At 45.3% G+C, this 20,498-nt stretch overlaps 2 protein-coding genes and 1 non-coding gene across 7 annotated transcripts in view; 2 read left to right on the top strand and 1 right to left on the bottom strand.

Annotated features, from left to right (window-relative positions):
* Positions 1–20,498, top strand: part of Elp1 (elongator complex protein 1) — a 230,558-nt gene that overhangs the window by 88,334 nt on the left and 121,726 nt on the right. The window lies entirely within an intron of this gene.
* TRNAT-CGU (transfer RNA threonine (anticodon CGU)) lies at positions 2,037–2,108 on the top strand. Its single transcript has one exon. It is a non-coding gene; the product is annotated as a tRNA-Thr (tRNA).
* LOC142571959 (polyamine deacetylase HDAC10-like) overlaps positions 18,444–20,498 on the bottom strand; it is a 62,882-nt gene continuing 60,827 nt past the window's right edge. For all 5 annotated transcript variants that reach the window (XM_075680712.1, XM_075680713.1, XM_075680714.1 and 2 more), the window contains one exon: positions 18,444–18,672. In XM_075680712.1, coding sequence (XP_075536827.1) covers positions 18,637–18,672 — 36 coding nt within the window. In that variant the 3' untranslated portion in view covers positions 18,444–18,636. The remainder of the gene's footprint in view (positions 18,673–20,498) is intronic.

The raw sequence follows: 20,498 nt of genomic DNA, 5'->3' as shown, positions 1-20,498 counted from the left end.
ACAACTCGAACAAACCCCTTTTCCAGCGTTTCTACAATTCACGCTTCTACAAGCGTGAGAAGCAGTCGGGGATCTTTGAATGCTATCGCGTTACACTTTTAAAGGCGATGCTTAAACAAATCCATTTTTTTCGAAGGGTTCTCCTGGAGAGAGAGAGAGAGAGAGAGAGAGACAGATGCAAATGAGAAAGGCAGGGAGGTTAACCAGAAATAAAGCTTCCGCGGTTTACTATCCTGCACTAGGTAGAAGGGAAAGGGGAAGTAAAGACGGAAACAAGAGGGGGACAAAAAGAAAGGCGCGAAAAGGAAAAGAAAGAAAGAGAAGGACGGGATCATTGCAGTCTTTTTAGTAGGCGACTGCCACGTAAAAAGGTCAACAAAGCCTCGACCGACTTTCGCTGCGACGACAGGTCACCTCTACATTCCAATACTGTCTGTTCTTAAAGTGGCCTGTCGTCAAGGCATGCCAACACGGCCGCTAGCGACAGCTGGTGCGATGTATCGAGGACAGTGGCAAAGCACGTGTTTCCTATAGCCTCCTCGCCGCCGCAGTGACTGCGGCGACAGGATGTTGTACAGTTGGGGTAGAAACGGAATTTCAATAGAACCGTCGCTATTGCACATATTTTTATTTCTGAGGAGGCCTAGGGCAATGCTTCTTTTAGACCCAAAAGAAAGATTAATGACGCAGATGCTCGCGAAAAACAATCGTTTCCTCTGCCCTCAATCGCAGCTTGATTTTGTCGCGTAATGGCAGTGACCTTTTGTTGCACCTGCAGCGTTATACTTCTGCAGTGTAAATAGCATATACGCTAAATATGAATTTAAAATCCATTGTTTATTTCTTTTTCTTTATTAATATGAAATGAGAGGAGAGGTTGGCGCCTTTAATTGGCGCCGGATACTCCTCGCAGGGCAAGCAAAAGTAAAAGCTCAAAAACCTTATATGCACTGGCGAGAGTCAAATACCACGAACATTTTCAAAGTTCTAACCACAGGAAAAAAAGTTGAATTCTGGGGTTTTACGTGCCAAAACCTCGATTTGATTATGAGGCAGCCGTAGGGGGGGGGGGGGGGGGGGGACTCCGGATTGACCACCAGGGGATCTTTAACGCGGCCCCTATGCACGGGACACGGGTGTTCTTGCATGTCGCCCCCGTCGAAACACGGCCACCGTGGCCAGGATTCGATCCCGTCACCTCGTGCTTAGCAGCGTAACACAATATCCGCTAAGCCACCGCGGCGGGTGTGAAAAAAAAAAAAGAAAGAAATGTCAGAGTACACTAAGAGACACGCACGATTCCCTAAACGAGTGGAAGTGTACAGATGTCTTTTTGTTTTCGGGCTGAATTTTCTTTTTTTTTAATGTGCCAAAGTAACACAAGACTCTTCTTTCAACGCGAGAACTGCTTAGCGAGTATCGAGACTATCGAGTGCCCCTCCTTTCCTTTTCCCTTTCTCCCTCTCTCTCCGGGAAACTCGAGTCGCAGCTTATGCAGTGATTGAAGTTACCAGGTGGCTATGGTGGTGGCTATGGCTAAGGTGGCTATGGTGGTGGCTATGGCCAAGGTGGCTATGGCGTTTTCCCATCCACTTTTTTGGTTACTTATGTTTTACTGCTAGAACAAACCCTGGGAATGTTAGCCAGCGTCACCACTCACAAACCTTGGTGGCGGATGTGGAATATCCTTTCTGTCGCAGGCGTCACCAGTACACGATCTTTTTGGGTGAAGGCAACTGGCCAATAAACCCACGCATGCAACATGACGGCATCAATGTTGCCGGATTCGAGACCCTCGTTAAGTAATAGACGAGAAGAAAGGGGGTTAGCCGAGGGGCCCGATTTTTATTAATGATATTGTAAGAAGCCAACAAACGATGACACCAACGACAACATAGGGGAAATTACTTGTACTGATATTTGAAAGAAAGAAATGATAAATTAATGGAAATGAAGGTGGATAAAAAAAAACAACTTGCCGCAGGTGGGAAACGATCCCCCGTCTTAGCAGTACGCGTGCGATACTCTACCGCGGCGCCGCGGTAGCCCAATTGGTAGAGCATCGCACGCGTAATGCGAAGACGTGGGATCGTTCCCCACCTGCGGCAAGTTGTTTTTTCATCCACCTTCATTTCCATTAACTTATGATTTCATTAATTCAATTAGTAAGTACAAGTAAGTTTCCCTCTGTTCCCCTAGGTGTCATTGTTGACTTCTTATGATATGATCAATAAAAATCGGGCTCCACAGGTAATCCCCTTTCTTCTCGTTTATTCTTACAAGGAAAAGAAATGTAATAGAGTTGTTGAAAACAACGTTTCTTAAAATTTCAAAAGAAAACGGCCTATAACGTAGGCCTCTCTCCTCCGTACGTAGGCTTTCGCGCATGCGCATGAACGCACGCACGACCGCGCGTTTGTTTCCCTCCTATCTGTTGACATTTTACGCGCCATAACTCGGGAACACAATGATTATTTTGGGGACGTTGATGCCTGTTTTCTTCCTCTTTTTTTTTTCTTTTTTACAATTACGCACTTTCAACTGCTGACAGTTAGATGAACAAGCCCTTCGTGCAGGCTTGCGGATATAGTAGCGGAACAGTTCAGTCCTTGCTTTTATTGAGCAAGTTTCAACAACCTAGGCTTTCACGAACTTCACTCGCTGACTTGGCACTTACCCGTCGCGGTGGCTGAGCGGCTATGACGGTGCGCTGCTAAGCACGAGGCCGCAGGGTCGAATTCCGGCCGCGGCGGCCGCGATTCGATATGGGCGAAATGCAAAAAAAAAAAAAAAAAAAAAAGAACGCCCGTGTCTCGTACATTGGAGGCACGTTAAAGATCCCCAGCTGGTCAAAAAATTTGTCCGGTGTCCCCCACTTAGGCGTACCTCATAATCGAATCGTGGTTTTGGTACGTAAAACCACCTCGAGCGGTGTCGTATTGCTTGAGAAAAAAACTGGTGCCTTTGGAAGTACAGTCCATCTTCGGCGTCTTGGAACCGTCTTCTGGGCACGTCAGGCGCGTATGCAAAATACTCAAGTCCGTGTGGCGCCGGTCCTGTCGTTTGTGTTCTTCTTCTTGAGTCCTGGTCTTCTGCGCCTTGCCTTTACTACTTCAAGCATGAACCAACCAGCCCAAGCAAGAGTTTTACTTGATCACCTAATTCATTCATTCATTTATTCATTCATTCATGACTTGGTATTTCCAAAAGGTAGAGTTTTAAGTCAATCCGAGGACAGCAGTACCGTCATCGTCATCATAATAATCTATTTATGTCCGTTACAGGACGAAGGCCACTCCCAAGATCTCCAATCACCCCTGCATTGCGTGCGCTTCGCCTATCGTATGTCCTCGTCTTTCCTCATTTCTTCACACCACTTAATTCTCCGCCGTCCTCGACTGCGCTTCCTTTCTCTTGGCACCCAATCTGTAACCCTAATAGAACAGCGCTTACCCGCACCACGAAGTACATGGCCGGCCCAGCTTCATTTCTTCCTCGTATTGTGAACTAGAACATCTCCTACTCCCGTTTGCTCTCTGATTCACACTGCGGCCTGCCCGTCTCTGAACGTTACGCCTAAAACAATACAGTACTAGAACTCCTTTTTTTTTTTTCAACTGTGAGACTTGACTCTCGTGCATAATTATTCTTCTCTTTCAGTGTGTCTTCTACCGTGCCTTCCCTTTCTCTCATGTTTTCTCCTCGTCTTCAAGCGGTTGGTCGTGGCGCACTTTTCAGGACACAATCGCTAGCCTGCTGCTCTTTCTGCTTTATGTGGTATTTATGATTTTTCACCAAAAAAAAAAAGAACCTCACTCGACACGCATAATGATATCTTTTGTTTGTTTTTTCCACAACTTGCGGAAATTTGTCTTTGGACATAATGAAAAGAAAATACGTTTAAAATGCATGCCGTTATGTTCACCTTTGTTCTCTGTACGCCCGCCGCCCTGACGTGTGGTTATTGCCTGTATTGCTTGTCAGCGTCGCTGATTTAGTATACTGAGCGCCGCAAAGGTACCCACCGTCTGGAATGAAACTGAACCGCTGCTCCGAAACGCGACACACTATACTGTGAGCTCTCGCGCAACGGACCACGTGCGCTTCGCCGCCACTGAGTCGCCTGGGCTAAACCACGAACCCTCTCGTAGAAATTATTTAGTTTTTTTTTTCTTTTTATCGCTGGAATTCGTGATTACCTTGCGAGAAGCGATACCATTACAATCACTCGCGCGGCATTGTCGCTTGCCGAACAGCCGAACAATCGTGAGGTTCATGGATGACAGTGGGATGCAGGCGTTCAGAAAGATAGGTCACAAGGTCGTGCGTGACTGACGTTTGATTGCAGGAGGAAGTGTCAGGACGTACGCAAGCAGTGAGGCTTCGGTCGAGCGCAGGTGAGACACTGTGCAAATTGCTCGGATAAATTGTTGCAGCTTTGTTTGTTGCCGTTTAGGGCGAGAGAGAGAGAGAGCAGGCAGACAACGCTGTTGGTTCCAGTGACGTATAGTATCGACGTATAGCAAACGCTCCGGCCCATTATTCTGCCCTAATGTTCGCCTCGTCGCACTGTATGCTTATCAACGCGCAGTTTGGCAGAGATACCTAACGTGCCAGCGTGGTCGGGATATGCAAGAGCTAGTCGGCGTCCAGCCGCAGGAGGCCAGGTTTGTGACAGCATGCGAGTACTCCTCGTACTCGGCCAAAATTCTAGGGAGCGGGGTGATACGTTGCTGCTGACCGGGTCGCGAGATTCGACTGGCGACCATGGCGCCACATTTCGATAGCTTAAAACGCCAGTTCAGGTAGTACATCAATATTGCAATACACTGTAAAGTGCATGCGAAGGAAAATATTTTGGGCAGAGCGCTCTACCCTCCTACTCCGACTCCCACATCTCCTTGATTAACTGCGATATTTCTCAAAGCCAGGTATAACTTTCGACTGTAGGAGGAAGGAAGGAAGGAAAAGGGGGAGAAGGAAAGGCAGGGAGGTTAACCAGTTTAGCTTAACCGGTTTGCTACCCTACGCATGGGAGAGGGATGGGGAGATGAAAGATGAGGAAGGGGGAGAGGGAGAGAGAGCACATAGCACAGCACACACACATCGTCCGTTGGAGTCCATCAATCTGGCATGGTACGTGACATCACTGTCACAGCCGCTTGTCCAATCCCATCTCTTTCAAAAGCCGAAGTAGTCCTTTCGTCGTCTTCACCTGCGATGTCTTCTGTCAGCGGCATGTGAAAATCGTGTCGAGGGACAATGGTCTAGTGTCAAGGTGCGCTAGAACACATGCCAGGGACTGTCGCTGAACATTATGTTCAGGACAGTCACACAGAATGTGTTCCAGCGTCTCCTCGCAAAGGCAGGCATTGCAGAGAGCGTTGTCGGCCATTCTAATGCGGAAGGAGTAAGATTTCGTGAAAGCCACCCCTAGCCATAAGCGATAAAGCAGAGTCGCCTCTCTTCGGCGCAGTCCAATTGGCATATAGAGGTGCATTTCGGCTGTAAACTTTCATTATAGTCGAGTGATACTCTCTGATATGAAAGTCTGTTGTAATAAATGCAGAAACGTGCGACGACGCTGCATCGATCTCGACGTGTGCCGTCGCAGACGCGCGAGACGCAGGACATGAAGGTGCTGACGGAATATTTATCCTTGTTTCACAGGTAGCCAATCCCCACTGGCCACCATACATTCGCTTCAAGGCTTAAAGAAGGGCCTAAAAAGTCTTGAATGTCCACTTATTCGCACACAGAGAAGGACGCAAGCCTCCGCATCGTATGGGCTGCTGAAGTATACATGGCTAATTTGCAAGCCTCATAAACTAATTCAATACGTACAATTCTGAAAACAAGCATCGTTTCGGTTAGTTTTCTGCACGAAGTTTGTACCTAAGCACTGCCTTCTCAGCAGCGTTCTATGGAAACGTTATTCCTTGCACTTGTAAACGGAATTCACCTCCCTAGCTAACAATAAACTTAGTTGTGTAAATAGTTTCAGTGTAAAAGCGATGTTCAGTTTCTCTTCATCAAAACGGAACGCTGCCCGGTACCTGTACTTCTAGAGCTTATACGATTAAACGCGATGGTCGGGCGCAGGTCGAGCTTTATAGAGTTCATTGACTGTTGATTTCCGGCGCATGGCGACCTGCGGCTGACTATTGAACGGGGAGGGCATGACATACGTTACTGTTAGCCGCCCTAAATATGTTTGAAGTTAAAGCTCCTGACCTTTGTCTGCTGTCGCTTCATTTTGTTTTGCTTATGGCCTGTAGTTCTTGAGCGCACTTTTTGCCTGTGTTCGAAGCTGAAGACTATGTCAAACCTGATTGACAGCTTTTTATCTTTACCAACACATTCTTCTGATAACTATATAAAGCTGATTGATTGATTGATTGATTGATTGATTGATTGATTGATTGATTGATTGATTGATTGATTGATTGATTGATTGATTGATTGATTGATTGATTGATTGATTGTGTTCACGGTTTAGCATTTCGTTTCTTGGGGAACAGACAAGTATACCGAGGATCCTATTCTTGACACTGTCGGATTCCGGCATGTTGTCGGCCTTGACTGGCTCGCAGGGATGATTCGGCGTCTCTGATTGGCCCAAAACGCCAACACGGCGAAATTTGACGGTGTCGAGTACAGCGCCCCCTGTGTATATAGCACATATCGGCTTCACAAACAATTGCAGCAAACTCCACAGATAGGCGTTGGAAATCTTGAACCAGCAGAACAAACGAGACGTCTAAGAAAGAAGTAGAGAGCACCATTGCGTTATGTCAACTGCATTTATGCGAACAACATTTTCTTGTTCGGGCAGCATGCGAGTCCAGCGGTGTTGCATCCGCTCCTCGTAATCTCACGGCGCAGTGACGGTGAAGAATCAGGAGCACCACCAGAAATAATGAAGTAGCCAATTCTTTATTGGGCGACCTTGTGTCCTGAGACTGTACAGAGACTCGTAGAAAGACAGAGAAAAAAGCGATGTTAGCCAGACGCAGGTCCGGTTTGCTAATCTGCAGTGGGGCAGAGGAGATATAGGGACGAAAAGAGGGAGAAAGAAGAGAGAGAGAAAGATGCACGCACACGCGATGATGCGCCGCAAGTCTATAAACTGACGGAGAGATATGTAAAGGTGAGGTGCCACGGCAGTGCGCCAGCGACGCGCGCCACAGCCATGATTTTAGAATGACACAGTGTAAACATATCCTGTGCTGGTGCATTTCTCCCTGTCCCTAGGCCGAGCTCTCCAGATATTTCTGTTATACTTTCTCTCTCTCTCTCTCTCTCTGATGTGTCCTCCATAATGACGAGCCACGCTTAAATGTCAAGGATAGCAGCGAACACGGCCATCGAATGTGAACTCGCGTCCATCCGCTATTTGCGCATGCGCCATCGCACATACTGAAACAATCGCCGGTGCGCGCTTAGATTCGAGATCGTACTATAGCATTATTCCCGTCGCGGCGTGCGACCTGATATAAACAGGGGGTCCCAAGTAACTCAGGCCAAAATTTAAAGATATACCAGTGCCACGTAGCTGGACAGGAGCAAGTTAATGTTGTTTGCCGTCGTTTGGAGCAAGTCAGGCTGTTACTTTGTAATTTTCCGAACAACATAATTAGTTATCAATAAGTCATTAACTTCTTAAATATTGTCAGAGCAGAATGGTCAATCAGAAAATTGTAGGCCCCATGCATCTTTCTGTTGCTCAGTAGATGTTACATAAAGTTTTTTCCAAGCGCTAAAGAAAGCCCGCAAAACACAAGAAAGTGCCGCGCAGCACTTTTCGAGTGCTTTTCCGTGCTTCTTTCAGGTTTGGAAGAAAACTTTCTGTAGCATGTCGCTACATGATGTAGCTGTCGCACCATAAAATGGGCGACACCATTCAATAAATTTTATAAGCAAGGAAACAAAGATGGTAGGCGACCCTAATGTTTGACTTAGGTGTCCCTTAGTGGCACTCGCACCTCGGCGTTGTTTTGTTTAGGTTAACTTTAGGCGAACGCAACGCAAGAACCTAGCTCGGAGGCAACTGCTTTCCATTAATTAGCCGGTTCTTGTGTACCACCTTCTTGTGTGTGACGTCAGTAGTGACGTCGTTAGTGACGTCATTACTTTCGCTTTCTACTTCCTGGTTTCCAGGAATTTCCCCAAAGTCTTGCTCACGTGGCGGGTCCCTAAGGTCTATGATTCTGTGCTTTGGTGTGCGGTAATCAGTTATTTCTAATTAATTCTAATTATTCCAGTCCCTTCATTAATTCAACATTTAACTAAACTTATTCTCTCATATCATATCATAATGAAACCCATGACTTTTGTACTGTGCTTTTTTTTTCTTTTTTATCTGTTTCGAATTTCGTCCCCGGACGTCGTCTAAGTGATTTCTAATTAATTTTGATTATTCCAGACACTTCAGTAACTCAACTTGTAACTAAACTTAATGAAACCCATTAATTTTTTATTTTTACATTTTTTTCTTTGATCTATTTTGAACTTCGCCCACGATCGTCTCAGGAGGTAAACCAGAACTGCTCAGCAAGAAACAAGAGTGTCCCCCGATGATCGTGCCACTTAGACCACAGTGAAGAAAAGTCCACATGACGGAAAAAAAATATGTAAAAGCTCACAGAACAAACAAACACAAACCAACAAACAAATAATAAATAAACAAATAAATAAACGGGAAAGCTGGTTGATTACAGCCATTGCCATGCGTCAATCCTACGGCGCGGAAACTCTCTACGCTAGCAGTTTTTTGTCTCTCAGCGCTATGTAGGACGGATAATCTGTTGCTCGCTTCAAACAACAACGTGGGAGCTGTTGCTACTAACTATACGGTGCAATTTAGAATTGCTTACAGTACGGAACCATCGGCGCTTGTAAACAAACAGTCAAGAACCACAGCGAATTACAAAAAGAATAATATATCGCAAGCCCCCCCCCCCCCTCTGCCAGTAAAAAAAAAGAAGAAAAAGAAATAAAGAAAATAACGAAAATAAAGAAAACAGCACTGATGGAAACAGTGCAAGGTCACCTGAATGACCTTCGGTATCGAGAGGAAAATTTCGCATCTTTATTACCTTGGCATCGATTTTTCGATGTCTCTATCTATTTTTTTGTCATTCGCACGCCCACGGGAACACTGCGACGCACAGGCAATACCTCAAAATATGTGGGACGAACGAAAACATTCTGAACGAAAATGGGCGCACGTGCCTGCTTTTAATTGATAGCGACGAGGGTCATCCTATAGCCTCTTCTGGGTGGGGTCTTTCCGAGTCGGATGTTGCTTGACTTCTCATGGGTATTCATGTGTAAACATCATGTAGAAATCATACGCACAGTTTGGCTAACTATAGAGCGCGTTATTTCATTTCATCTTTCAGGACTTCGCGCGATGCCGCCATCATGTTTACTCGTAGTTAGTTATAAGACCTGGATCATCACTGACGATGGGACATTAGTGGCACGAAGGCACACTTACGCGTTAAATAATAGTTGCGCAAGGCCACCGTTAATTATTTACTCTCCTTTTATCCCGCGCTGATATGAAGGCCCGTATGACTCGCACCTGGGTTACGATTTTCGTCGGCATTGAAGTCTTCACTCTCCTTACGCATTCAAATGTGCTCATTAAATGCGTCATTTGACGTAATATACAGCGACCTTAACGTTTTAATTGGGACTTCTTTTTTATATAATTAACAGCGTTGTTAGCTAATTAACAGCGTTGGACTGATACCGTTGCTGATTGTCCTCTTTAATACATAGGTCGCGACTTCCGAATGGAAGTTGGCCAGTACTGCACTCTTAATTATTTAACACGAATTTTTCAGTAACTAAGACTTGACTGAAAGAAAGAGAGACAAACGGGAATATCGTCCTTATTGCGAGGGAGAGTTGCGGTGTGAATTGGTACTATATAAAGCTGACCGAGTTGGTCAGGATTCATGACTTTGAAAGGTAAGTGGACACAAAAAAAAAAACAGGGAAAGGAGAACACAAACACCGGCTTGAGTCGCATCAATGATCAGATGACCGAAGAGGAGTAGGAGGAAAGAAAGAGAGAAGGCAGGGGTGTTACAAATGACGGAGCGTTTCAGAGCAACCAGTGTGTTTCAATAAGTTCCAGGTGTGTGCGTGTGTGCGTGCGTGCGTGCGTGCGTGCGTGTGTGTGTGTGTGTGTGTGTGTGTGTGTGTGTGTGTGTGTGTGTGTGTGTGTGTGTGCGTGTGTGTGTGTGTGTGTGTGTGTGTGTGTGTGTGTGTGTGTGTGTGTGTGTGTGTGTGTGTGTGTGTGTGTGTGTGTGTGTGTGTGTGTGTGTGTGTGTGTGTGTGTGTGTGTGTGTGTGTGTGTGTGTGTGTGTGTGTGTGCGCTCGAATCGAACAGGCTTGTTTCGATTCCAAGCGGCGTTACCGTGCACCTTATTTATTACGTTACTTGTCTTCCTAAGAGATCAATAATAAGTGTAATCCTACAGCGAAGCTGTTTACCCGACGGAACTGTATGAATAAGCCGAAGGGGTTGGGGGTATCTGGGCTTGCTAACGTCCGTAAAGTGAACAAGATGACGGCGCTGCGTGGTATTGAAGGGGGGGGGGGAGTTATCTTGGCTTGCCAACGCCCGCAAAGTGAACAAAAATGCTAACGAACCATAGTACGGCGCAGAAGAAAGAAAAGGACACGTGATTTCACCGCGCGCCGCACCTTCCCAGTGGGGGAGTGCAGCCACGCTGGCCGCCTTTGCTGCCAACTGCTGGCGTCTGCCCTCGATACAACGGCGCAGGTGTTATGGCGGGAAACACGGGGTTGTGTGCCGCGGTAGCTGCCGTGGTGTTTAGGAACCGGATTGTGCATTGGGGGGGTCAGAGGCAAACCATTGCAACGGGAGTCCGCGTCCAAGCGGCAGAAGCGTGAGTTTTCACCTCTTTCGAGTTTCACCGGGGTGAATTCCAAATTCAAGAGAACGTTTCTGGACGCGCAGTTTGGCCACAATTGCTCGGTCTGCGATCGACAGCTTCGCTAGTTAATCCACCACGATATGAATGGTTCGGCCCGAAATTATTTATTTCAGCCTTTTCATTAACGTGCGAAATACAGGCCATCTGCTGTTTTCTCTTGGCTTAAAGGTTGGGAGCGTTCTGTAGACTGATCTGTATATATACTAACTTAGCCACTACCGGGCTGATGGACCCGCCGTGGTGGCGCAGTGTCCTTGGCGTAGCCTTGGCCGCATTTCGATGAGGCCGCAATGCAATAACGCCCGTATGCCGTGCATTGGGTGCGCGTCAAAGAATCCCAGGTGGTCGAAATTAATCTGGAGTCCGCCACAATACGACGTGTCTCATGATCATATCGTAGCTTTGGTATGTAAACTTCTGAACGTCATTTATGCGGCCGGGCTGATGTTCTTATACACAGGATTAGCGAATCAGCTGGAAGGTTTGACATGCACTTGCTTCCTGCTTCTGGATTGCACTTTCGAGTGGACGCGGTAATCCAATGGCTAACCATATGAAACATATGATAATGTCTGAGAATGGGTGCATTAATAATTTGTAAGCACCGAAAATGTTTATGTTTAAGAAAACAAACCAACCAGCCAAGAAAGAAAGAAAGAAAGAAAGAAAGAAAGAAAGAAAGAAAGGAAGAAAGAAAGAAAGAAAGAAAGAAAGAAAGAAAGAAAGAAAGAAAGAAAGACCAGTAGACAAGAACTGCTGAAGCCGAGTCACACTGAGGAATCTCCCCGGCACCGCAAGCCTTGTTACTGAGAGCGGCCGTTCCTTCATGCGAGCCTTCCTCTGACGTCGCTCTGTGAGATGCGCTTCGCGAGATTAAAGAGATTGCGCGCACCGGAAGCGTGTGCGGGTGCAGTAACCCCACCGGGCTCAAATGTGGGAAAGGGCTGAGGACGCCGGAAAAAAAGAAAATCTTCGTATGCCCGCGCTTTTCTTTCTTTTCTGATTTTCCTGTCAACGTTCGGACTGAGGAAGTTTCGCATTCTACCGAACTTTACAGAGAGGACGTGACTTCGTTGTTGAGCAAAACATTAAAGACTAATGGCACCGGACGATGCTCCTTTCGATTCCCTTCGACATTTCGGTGTCCGGATGTAGGCACTTCTGTTTAGGGCCTGTCTGTTGACCGATTTGTTAGAGTAGCTGTGTCGCCTTTACCTCACCCGGCCGTGCAGCCAGACGGCGTAGGAATCTATGAGAGAACAAAAAAAAAATGAGGGAAGTTGAAGTGGATAATTCAAGAAGTGGCATAAATAAAAAGTCACGTTACCTTTATTTACTTTCATTTACCAATCCGAAAGAGGCGAGAAGAATAGGAGGTCCGAGGGGCTCTATTTTTCATTTACTAACCATCAGAAGCCATAGGAAGTGATAAACCATATAACCATAGGAAGTGAAAAACAACAAGGTCAGAGAAAGTGCAGAGGAAGTTCACCGCTGCGTTTCATTGAAACGTAAAAAATCATGAGGTAAAGCTAAATAAAAGTGGACAGAAATATTACTTGCCACAGACCGACCCCGCATCTTGCGCAATATGCGTGTGGTGCTTTACCAATTAAGCTGGCTGCTGAGCTCGAAAGTCATGGCTTCTATCCCAGACGTGGCGGCGGCATCTCGAACGGGGCCGATTTGCGAGAACGCTCGCGTGCTTACATTTTGGAGCACGTTAAAGAACCGCAGGTGGGCAAAAGGAATCCCGAGTCCTCCACTGCGGCAGCACTTCTGCAACTCTCGTACACTCGACACTCGAAAACACTCGACACTCGAAAACACTTGAAAACACTCGAAAAACATCAGCTGAAAACAGAAGCGCGCAAATATTAGGCGACTTCAATATCAATTTACTTGATGAGTCGTGTTCGTGCTGTGAAGAGTTTACTAACGGATTCAATCTATTCGGTTTTGAGTCTCTCGTAAACACGACTCCCTGCATGTCGCGCCAAGCATATTTTTTTTTTTTTTTTTTGCCTGAGACTATTCTATCTAATGTTGAGTCGTCATCAAGTGTTGGAGTTGGAGAGGTCGACACCGGTGACTACTATCCAGTGTTCTTTTTCTTTGACTTGTGTCGTAACGACAACAAAACCAATTATATTACGACGAAGCTTGATATGCCGGCTTACATTGATGAAATAGAACGAGTGGATTTTTCAACTCTTCTTACTATAGCGCGGAGGCTGAACTGGCGTTCGGTAAGTTCTCACACATTATAACAAATGCATTTACGTTCTATACAAAATATATAATGACCAAGAGGTACGACGCGCCTAGCTGTCCCTGGGTTTCTCCAAGCTTACTAGCATCTATGAAAGAGAAAAAAAACAGCTTGTATAAAATAACGGCAACCATTTAATATGCGCCTTTTGCACCGTTACAAGCTTCTATTTGAGCATGTAAACTGGGATCTTAAAAATGTAAAAAAAAAAAGATGACTTTTGAAAGAAAACTCACCGAATGTAGTAATGATGCAAAAGAAAAATGGAAATTGATTAATCAATGCATAAACGCGAAAACTAGTCAACAATCTATTAAAAATACCATGACGGATGAGTCGGCCCTTGAAGATCTCATAATGATGTCGAATTCGTTGCGTGAATTTTCTTCCTCATCTGGAATAGTAATTGCGTCCGTTGACGCACCTGTGTTGACCCGTCAGCCGCAGGGATTTTTCCTGAGCGTGTGCAAGCACTTGGGATCGTCACTCTCTCTCTTCTTTTGCGCCTTTGTTCATCTCATCTGCGCCTTTGTTCCAGTCACTGAATATCCTGCCCATTGAGAGACCGCATAAATGTCACATCGTGGTTTTCCTCTTTAAAGCCATTAATATATGTGGATTTGTTAATTTCCTTCATGACAATATAGTGACTAAGAATATCACGACGCGTTTTGCTTTGTCAAACAAATTGTTATAACCAAAAACACGCACTAAGTATGGCAAGAAAACGACTTATTTCCTTGCCATCTCCACTTGGAATAACCTGTGTCCTCCACTGAAGTCACCGATGTCGTTGTACAAGTTTAAAAAAAATGTTAAAACAGCCCATGTTCGAATCCTTTGATACTTAGCCATTCTGTATCAGAGCATAATACTGTACATTTGTTTCTCTATTGTTGCTTGTTCTTTTTTTCTTTTTGCACCTCGGATTGTTGTGCATACCCTTGTTTAATATACTCTGTTCATGTAGTTATAGAAGGCCACATTTGCTGTTTCGGCTTGTAGGCCTCCTGCTGTAGATATCCTATGCACCATGTACTGCAAATACGAAATCAAAACTTTGGAAACTTTGGAATAAACTTAAATACCTGCAGCAACTGTTCTCCCGGGCGTGTAAGTGAAATGGGCAGCCACTCCATTTAGGCGCTAGAGATTTCCCATGATTCGTCAATGCAAATTTCCGCCTCTACTGCGACACAACAACCACAGGTGTAGCTACAACAATTTACGATTACTTGTCGCCGTCTATCAACGCAGCAGCACAATTCGTCAGTCCAGAGCCTCACAAGTTAAATTCAAGAAAGCACATCATCGACAGAGTGTGTTAAACAAAAAAAAAAAAAATGCGCCCGGACCTGCTCGATATAACCACCAACCTTATTATTTTCTTTTTCATTAGGGACTGCTTTAAGTTTAGCGCGACATATTACCGAATGATACTCGACTACTGATAATAAACTGCTGTGTGTTCACGCGGATGTCGGCACGACCACATTTGCGGGCTGATTAAGTATTTAGCGCATGATCGCACGTACGCTGTTGAATTTATCACATTCTCCTGTACAGAGAGAATTGCGCCGTTGATCATCAAGTTGTTCTCGTAGGCACGAGCCTTCGGCTCGTCTGTATGCATCACGTGGCTTCGACACATTTCAAATCTGCACTTTGTTCGTCGCGAAGCTAGAGGTCAGAAACCTTGACAAACTGTGCATGTGCGTATAGCGTGTTCGTGACGTTTTATGCGACAGGGCGAACTTTCGAATGAAAACAAAGTATTATACGCAAGGAGAACCGGAAGGCCAACACATGCTGCGAGGGACGGAAATTCTGAGCGCAGTCGCCATAGAAACGCCCATGCAAACAGCAAAGAAATATGAACAAATGTACAACACCGACGTGACGCGTGTCTACAGCCTCGTGTTCATCGCCCAGGGTTTCGACTCAGGTGAGGCGAAAGGGGAATGGAAATAACTGGCACATGTATGACTCTTTCGAAACAAAAGAAAAAAGAAAGATGCATAAATAAAAACGAATCCGTGACGGCATTCCAGGGATAATGCTATTTCCAAGAAGTTCAACAGCCTTAACAAAAATGGGAGGGAAAGAATAAAATACTGTTCTAGCATAAGCTATAGGCTTCTAATCTGTCGGGTGCACCAGGTACTAGAGAACGTGGCTTCGGTTTTTCATAAACATTAAAATTTTCATTATATGTGTCTAGGCGCCTAACTTCCTCATCACCAAATCCTCTGTTACCTGTCTTACACAATTGTTCTATAGACACCGGCTTCCAGTTTGACACAGGAGGTGAATCCGTACGCTCTCCTAGTCGTCTTATAAACGCCAAATGTAGGGACTTGGACACTACTACTTTCTTCAATGTCAGCAAATTCCTTCTTTTCTTGGGTGAAAGCAGTATATAGCCACTTGTCATGTGTGACAAAGATAAATAATCGTCGCCAGTGGACAGATGCCGTTCAGGCGGTTGAGTTTGTTAGGCAGGTGAGTGAAAAGCCAATGACGTCCGTTGCGGAGCAGCCCCAAGTGGCAGAGTCAACCGACAGGATTTCTGTGCACGATATCATTAGGCGCCAATTCTAAGTAATTCATTTCATTAATCGCACAGGGCCTGCGCAATCCAAGAGTGGCTGGCTGTGAACTCCTGCGGCCTCGTCACCTTCAATGCTGCTTCACACTTCCCAATATGAACCTGCCACGCTGCTATGCATAGAAAGTGTCACTGAGAGAAGGCTTGAAAACAGCCACACAACTCGCTAAAGCCTACTGTGGCGGAAGCACTGCCCAGCATCAACACGCACTATCTGATTCCAAGCTTGTAGCCGTTGTAAAAGCTAAACTCAGTCGATAATTGAGACTGCAGCGGCGTTTATTCAACAGTTAAAGAAAAGGACAGTGGCAACAGAAACACTGTAAATAGTTTTGAACGAATGTTTTTACTTTTGTCTTTGAAATATCGTTGCTCTTTGTCAAGTCTTCATTACATCCCCAAATACGTCGCGCAGCCGGCACAATTCCCATGCCCAAAAGACATTTCCGGCTTTCTTATGTAGCTTTATTAGTCCAAACACGCCGAAACCATGATCCCTTACACACGCTACGCTGCAGATTGTTTCGAATAAAGAGCACATAACCACAAGCAAATTTACCCCCTCCCGCTATTTCACTGAAATGACGTGCATTAAATACAGTTATTGAGCTCTTTCTCGAAGAAAAGAAAGAAAAGAAAACCGAAAGTTGCCAGCATTTGTGAAAACGAAGAACAAACCGAAGCTTGTTAGTATAAAACCGGAGGTAAATGGTGCAGAAAAATTGGAAAGAAGATAGCCTGAAATAGGCCATTCAAGCATGCTGTACCCAGTGGCAGGAGCGATATAGTCAGGAGAAATCGGGTAAAAAGTAACAGGGGGAGTTAATACAGATGGATTAACATAATACATAGAGTTACTACTACTACTACTGCTGCTACTACTACTACGACTAATAATAATAATAATAATAATAATAATAATAATAATAATAATAATAATAATAATAATAATAATAATAATAATAGTCAGCCTATTTTTATGTCCACTGCAGGCGAAGGCCTCCCCCAGCGATCTTCAATTACGCCTGTCTTGCGCTAGCTTATTCCAACTTGCGCCTGCAAATTTACCAATTTCATCTCCCCACCTTATTTTCTGCCGTCCTGAACTGCACTTCCCTTCCCTTGGCGCCCATTTTATAACTCTAATGGTCCGCCGGTTATCTGCCCTACGCATTTCATGACCTGCCCAGCTTAATTTGTTTTCGCTTAATGCGAACTAGAATATCAGTTATCCCCGTTTGCTCCCTGATCCACACCGCTCTCTTCCTGTCTGTTAACGCTACGCTTAACATTCTTCGTTCCATCGCTCTTTGCGCGGTCCCTAACTTGTTCTGGTGCTAACCACATGTTAGCACCGGTAGAATTCAATGATTGTACACTTTTATTTTTGAACGATAGCGGTGAGCTCCCAGTAAGGATTTGGTAGTGCCTGCCATATGCACTTCAACCAATTTTTATTATTTATTGTTAATTTTCTTCTCATAATCATGGTCCCCGCTGAATAACCACCTTGACAAATTCACTCCTGCACAGACTTTAGAAGCTGACTGACGATCGTGAATTCTTGTTCTCTCGTCAGGTTATTGAACATTACATTTATGTCTTCTGCATATTAGTCTTCAATCCCATTCTTACACGTTCTCTGTTAAGTTCCTCAGTTATTTGTTTCAATTCATTCCGTTGGTCCTCAATCCTAAGCCCTCCCAGTTTAATAGATTGAATGTTTATTCTAAGCATGCTGTGAATAGCATTAAAGAGATTGCGTTTAATTGCATGACCCCTATCTTGATAGTTATTTTCTACTTTTCTTGAGGAGAAGCAAGGTAGCTGTAGATTCTTCGTAGATATTTCCCAAGAAATTCACGTATACCTCCTGTACTCCTTGATTACGTAATGCCTCCTTGACTTTCTCTTCAAGATCAAACGCATTTTCATAGTCTATGAAAGCCACATAAAGAGGTTGATTGTACTCCCCAGATTTCTCAATTAAATGATTGATTACATGGACGTGATCCATTTTAGAATATCCTTTCCTGAAGCCATCCTGTTTTTTAGGGTGATTGCAGTCAAGCGTTGCCCTGATTGTACTGGAAGTTATCTTAGCGAATATATTGTACAACACTGAAAGCAAGCTAATGGGCCTATAATACTTCCATTCTTTGACGTGCCCCTCCTGCTTTCAGTACAAGCCACCGCATAGCACGCCTGAGGCTGTGTGTAATACGAAGCTGATGACACGAGGGGGGAACCGATGGGCTCAGAAATTTACATGAATTCGGAAACGTCTGGCGTGTATATCGGAGTTGCAGGCCTTGAGAAAATTTACATCTCGCTGCTAGACGCTAAGCCTGAAAGCTGTGAAGCTCAAATGTGATCGTCAGAATGACGCGGCAAAGCGTTCAACACACACACACACACACACACACACACACACACACACACACACACACACACACACACACACTATATATATATATATATATATATATATATATATATATACAGTGGTACGTAGGAGAACCTACGTACCACTGCGTAGGTTCTCCTTACGAAACAGGTAGTACGTTCAAAATTTACGAACACCAGAAACGAGAAGGTAGGTTTATTGTTTCCTTGAAAGCAGAAAGCGAGAAAGAAATGACGCCCTTTCGTAGATGTTACTTGTACATGGTTGTTATGTGTTCCCCCGTTGTAACAGCTGTAACAATAGTGATTTGCGAACTGAATTAAGGAACCAATAACCACAGCGTGCTGGAAGCGGTGTGCCGGCGTAGTTCCGTCTATTTGTGGAGTTGAGCGAGTATGGGAATGAATTCCTGGAAAGAGAAGAGATGAAAACAATCTGTCAAATTGTGCGGAGAAACTTAACGCTTAACAGCTTGACAAGCACAATCAGGGCGCGAGCTGCACCCTCTGTTTAAGCCCGCTTTCTTGTGTCGTGTCTCTCAAACTTCTTGCCTTTCTCGTTTCTCTATCTGCAAGATTCCATGTGTTGATTGCTGTAATGATGATATATAAAAGGTTGCAGAATGCTCGCCTAATTTAGTTTTCTGAAAAGAAAGATCGACACGTGGATCTCTGTTATATCAATATTTGATCTCAGTATCTAACTATCTGTTCAATGATACATCATTATTCTGAAGTTGAGGTGTTAAGACGGCTGGGATACTGAGGAGTCCTTTTCACTAATTGTGTACTTTCCTGTTCAGGCAGCCGCACGTGAGAGGCAATCACAGTGTCCCCAAGATAACGTGCAAACAATGGCTTAGTCTGCGTGAGTGGTTCCGCCGCGGTGGCTATTGCGTGCAAGGAACCCCAAGTGGTCACAGTTATTCCAGAGTCTGGGCCCCACTACGGCACGCCTCATAATGATACCGACCACGGTTCTGGAAAAAACACCCTAAGAATTTAATTTGCCTGCGTGATTGGCTCCGAAAATCGGACTCAAGTATGCCAACAGCTGTGTCACCTGCTGTTGGCGTAGGGATTATAGTGAAGCCATACTAACATCAGTCACTGCATCGTCGTCGGTGTTGAATTGGACTCTGGGGTTTTTTGCGTGCCAAAACCACGATTTGATTCTGAGGCACGCTGTAGCGTGGTGGATTCCGGATAATTTTTTTTTACCGCCAGGGGATCTTTACCGTGTCCCCAATGCCCGGGACGCGAGCGCTTTTTTTTTTCTGCATTTCGCTCCCATCTAAATACGGTCGCCGCGGCCGGGATTTGACCCGGGACTTCGTGCTTAGCAGCGCAACATCATAGCCGCTAAGCCACCGCGGCGGGTCTCGTCAGTGTTTAAATCGCCTCCAGAAAATCCACGCTGTGAAGGCGGTTGGCCAGCGAAGCTGTGGTATCACTTGATCCGATAGACCAATGTGACATAGCCTTGAACTGGGTCCTGCCGAGCCTGAGCATGACACAGTGTAGCATATCGACGTTGCTATTCCTTTCGTCGCTCATCGTATTCGCGCTGCTCTTCGGAAGTCTTAACTATGCGTGGCCTTTCCATAGCGCTATCAGAACACAAATGCAGTCACTTGTTAGGCGGGTTATTCTTTTACATATGAAAGCGTAGTTACGTCACTCCGTGTTTCGTATGCTACAGCTGCCGCTTCCCGGCATCTGCGGCATATGCAACTGTAGTTTCTAACGGGAAACGCTTGCGGCGAACTCTATGCGCGAAGGCGAGCTTTCTGATTCTTTCTTTTTCTTTTCCCCGCACTGCCGGGCTGCCGAGCGTGCGCGTAGGCGAGCGCCATCTGGTGGTGTTGCAGGGAACCCAGTGGCGCGCGCCTCTCGCTGTGACTGGTCGAGTTTTAAGCTGCGGAGGCGAAGGAATCCAAGGATCCTAGTCATATACAGCTTCGTTGTAAAAGCTCGTCGCCTGAGTTTTATTAGCGCTTGGTTTTTCCGCTACATAATTCCCCCGTCAAATTTTGCCTCTCTCGCTTTCCAAGACTCAAAATGAAGCGCGGAGAGTCAGGGCTGCAGTCCATGCCGCGTTCTCATATAACACTCCGAGACTTCGGAAAATATATTAAAGCGAAGTTTCCTTTGAGTACATTCCCTGGCATTGCTGACCGTGGTTTGTGAGCACCGCAGCTGTATTTCCGAATGGCTAAAATGCAAGAGAGCCGTG

This window comes from Dermacentor variabilis, chromosome 2 (assembly GCF_050947875.1).
Source record: "Dermacentor variabilis isolate Ectoservices chromosome 2, ASM5094787v1, whole genome shotgun sequence".
Taxonomy (NCBI): domain Eukaryota; kingdom Metazoa; phylum Arthropoda; class Arachnida; order Ixodida; family Ixodidae; genus Dermacentor; species Dermacentor variabilis.
The sequence above is the reverse complement of the archived record's forward strand: the minus strand, read 5'-3'. Positions and strand labels throughout refer to the sequence as shown.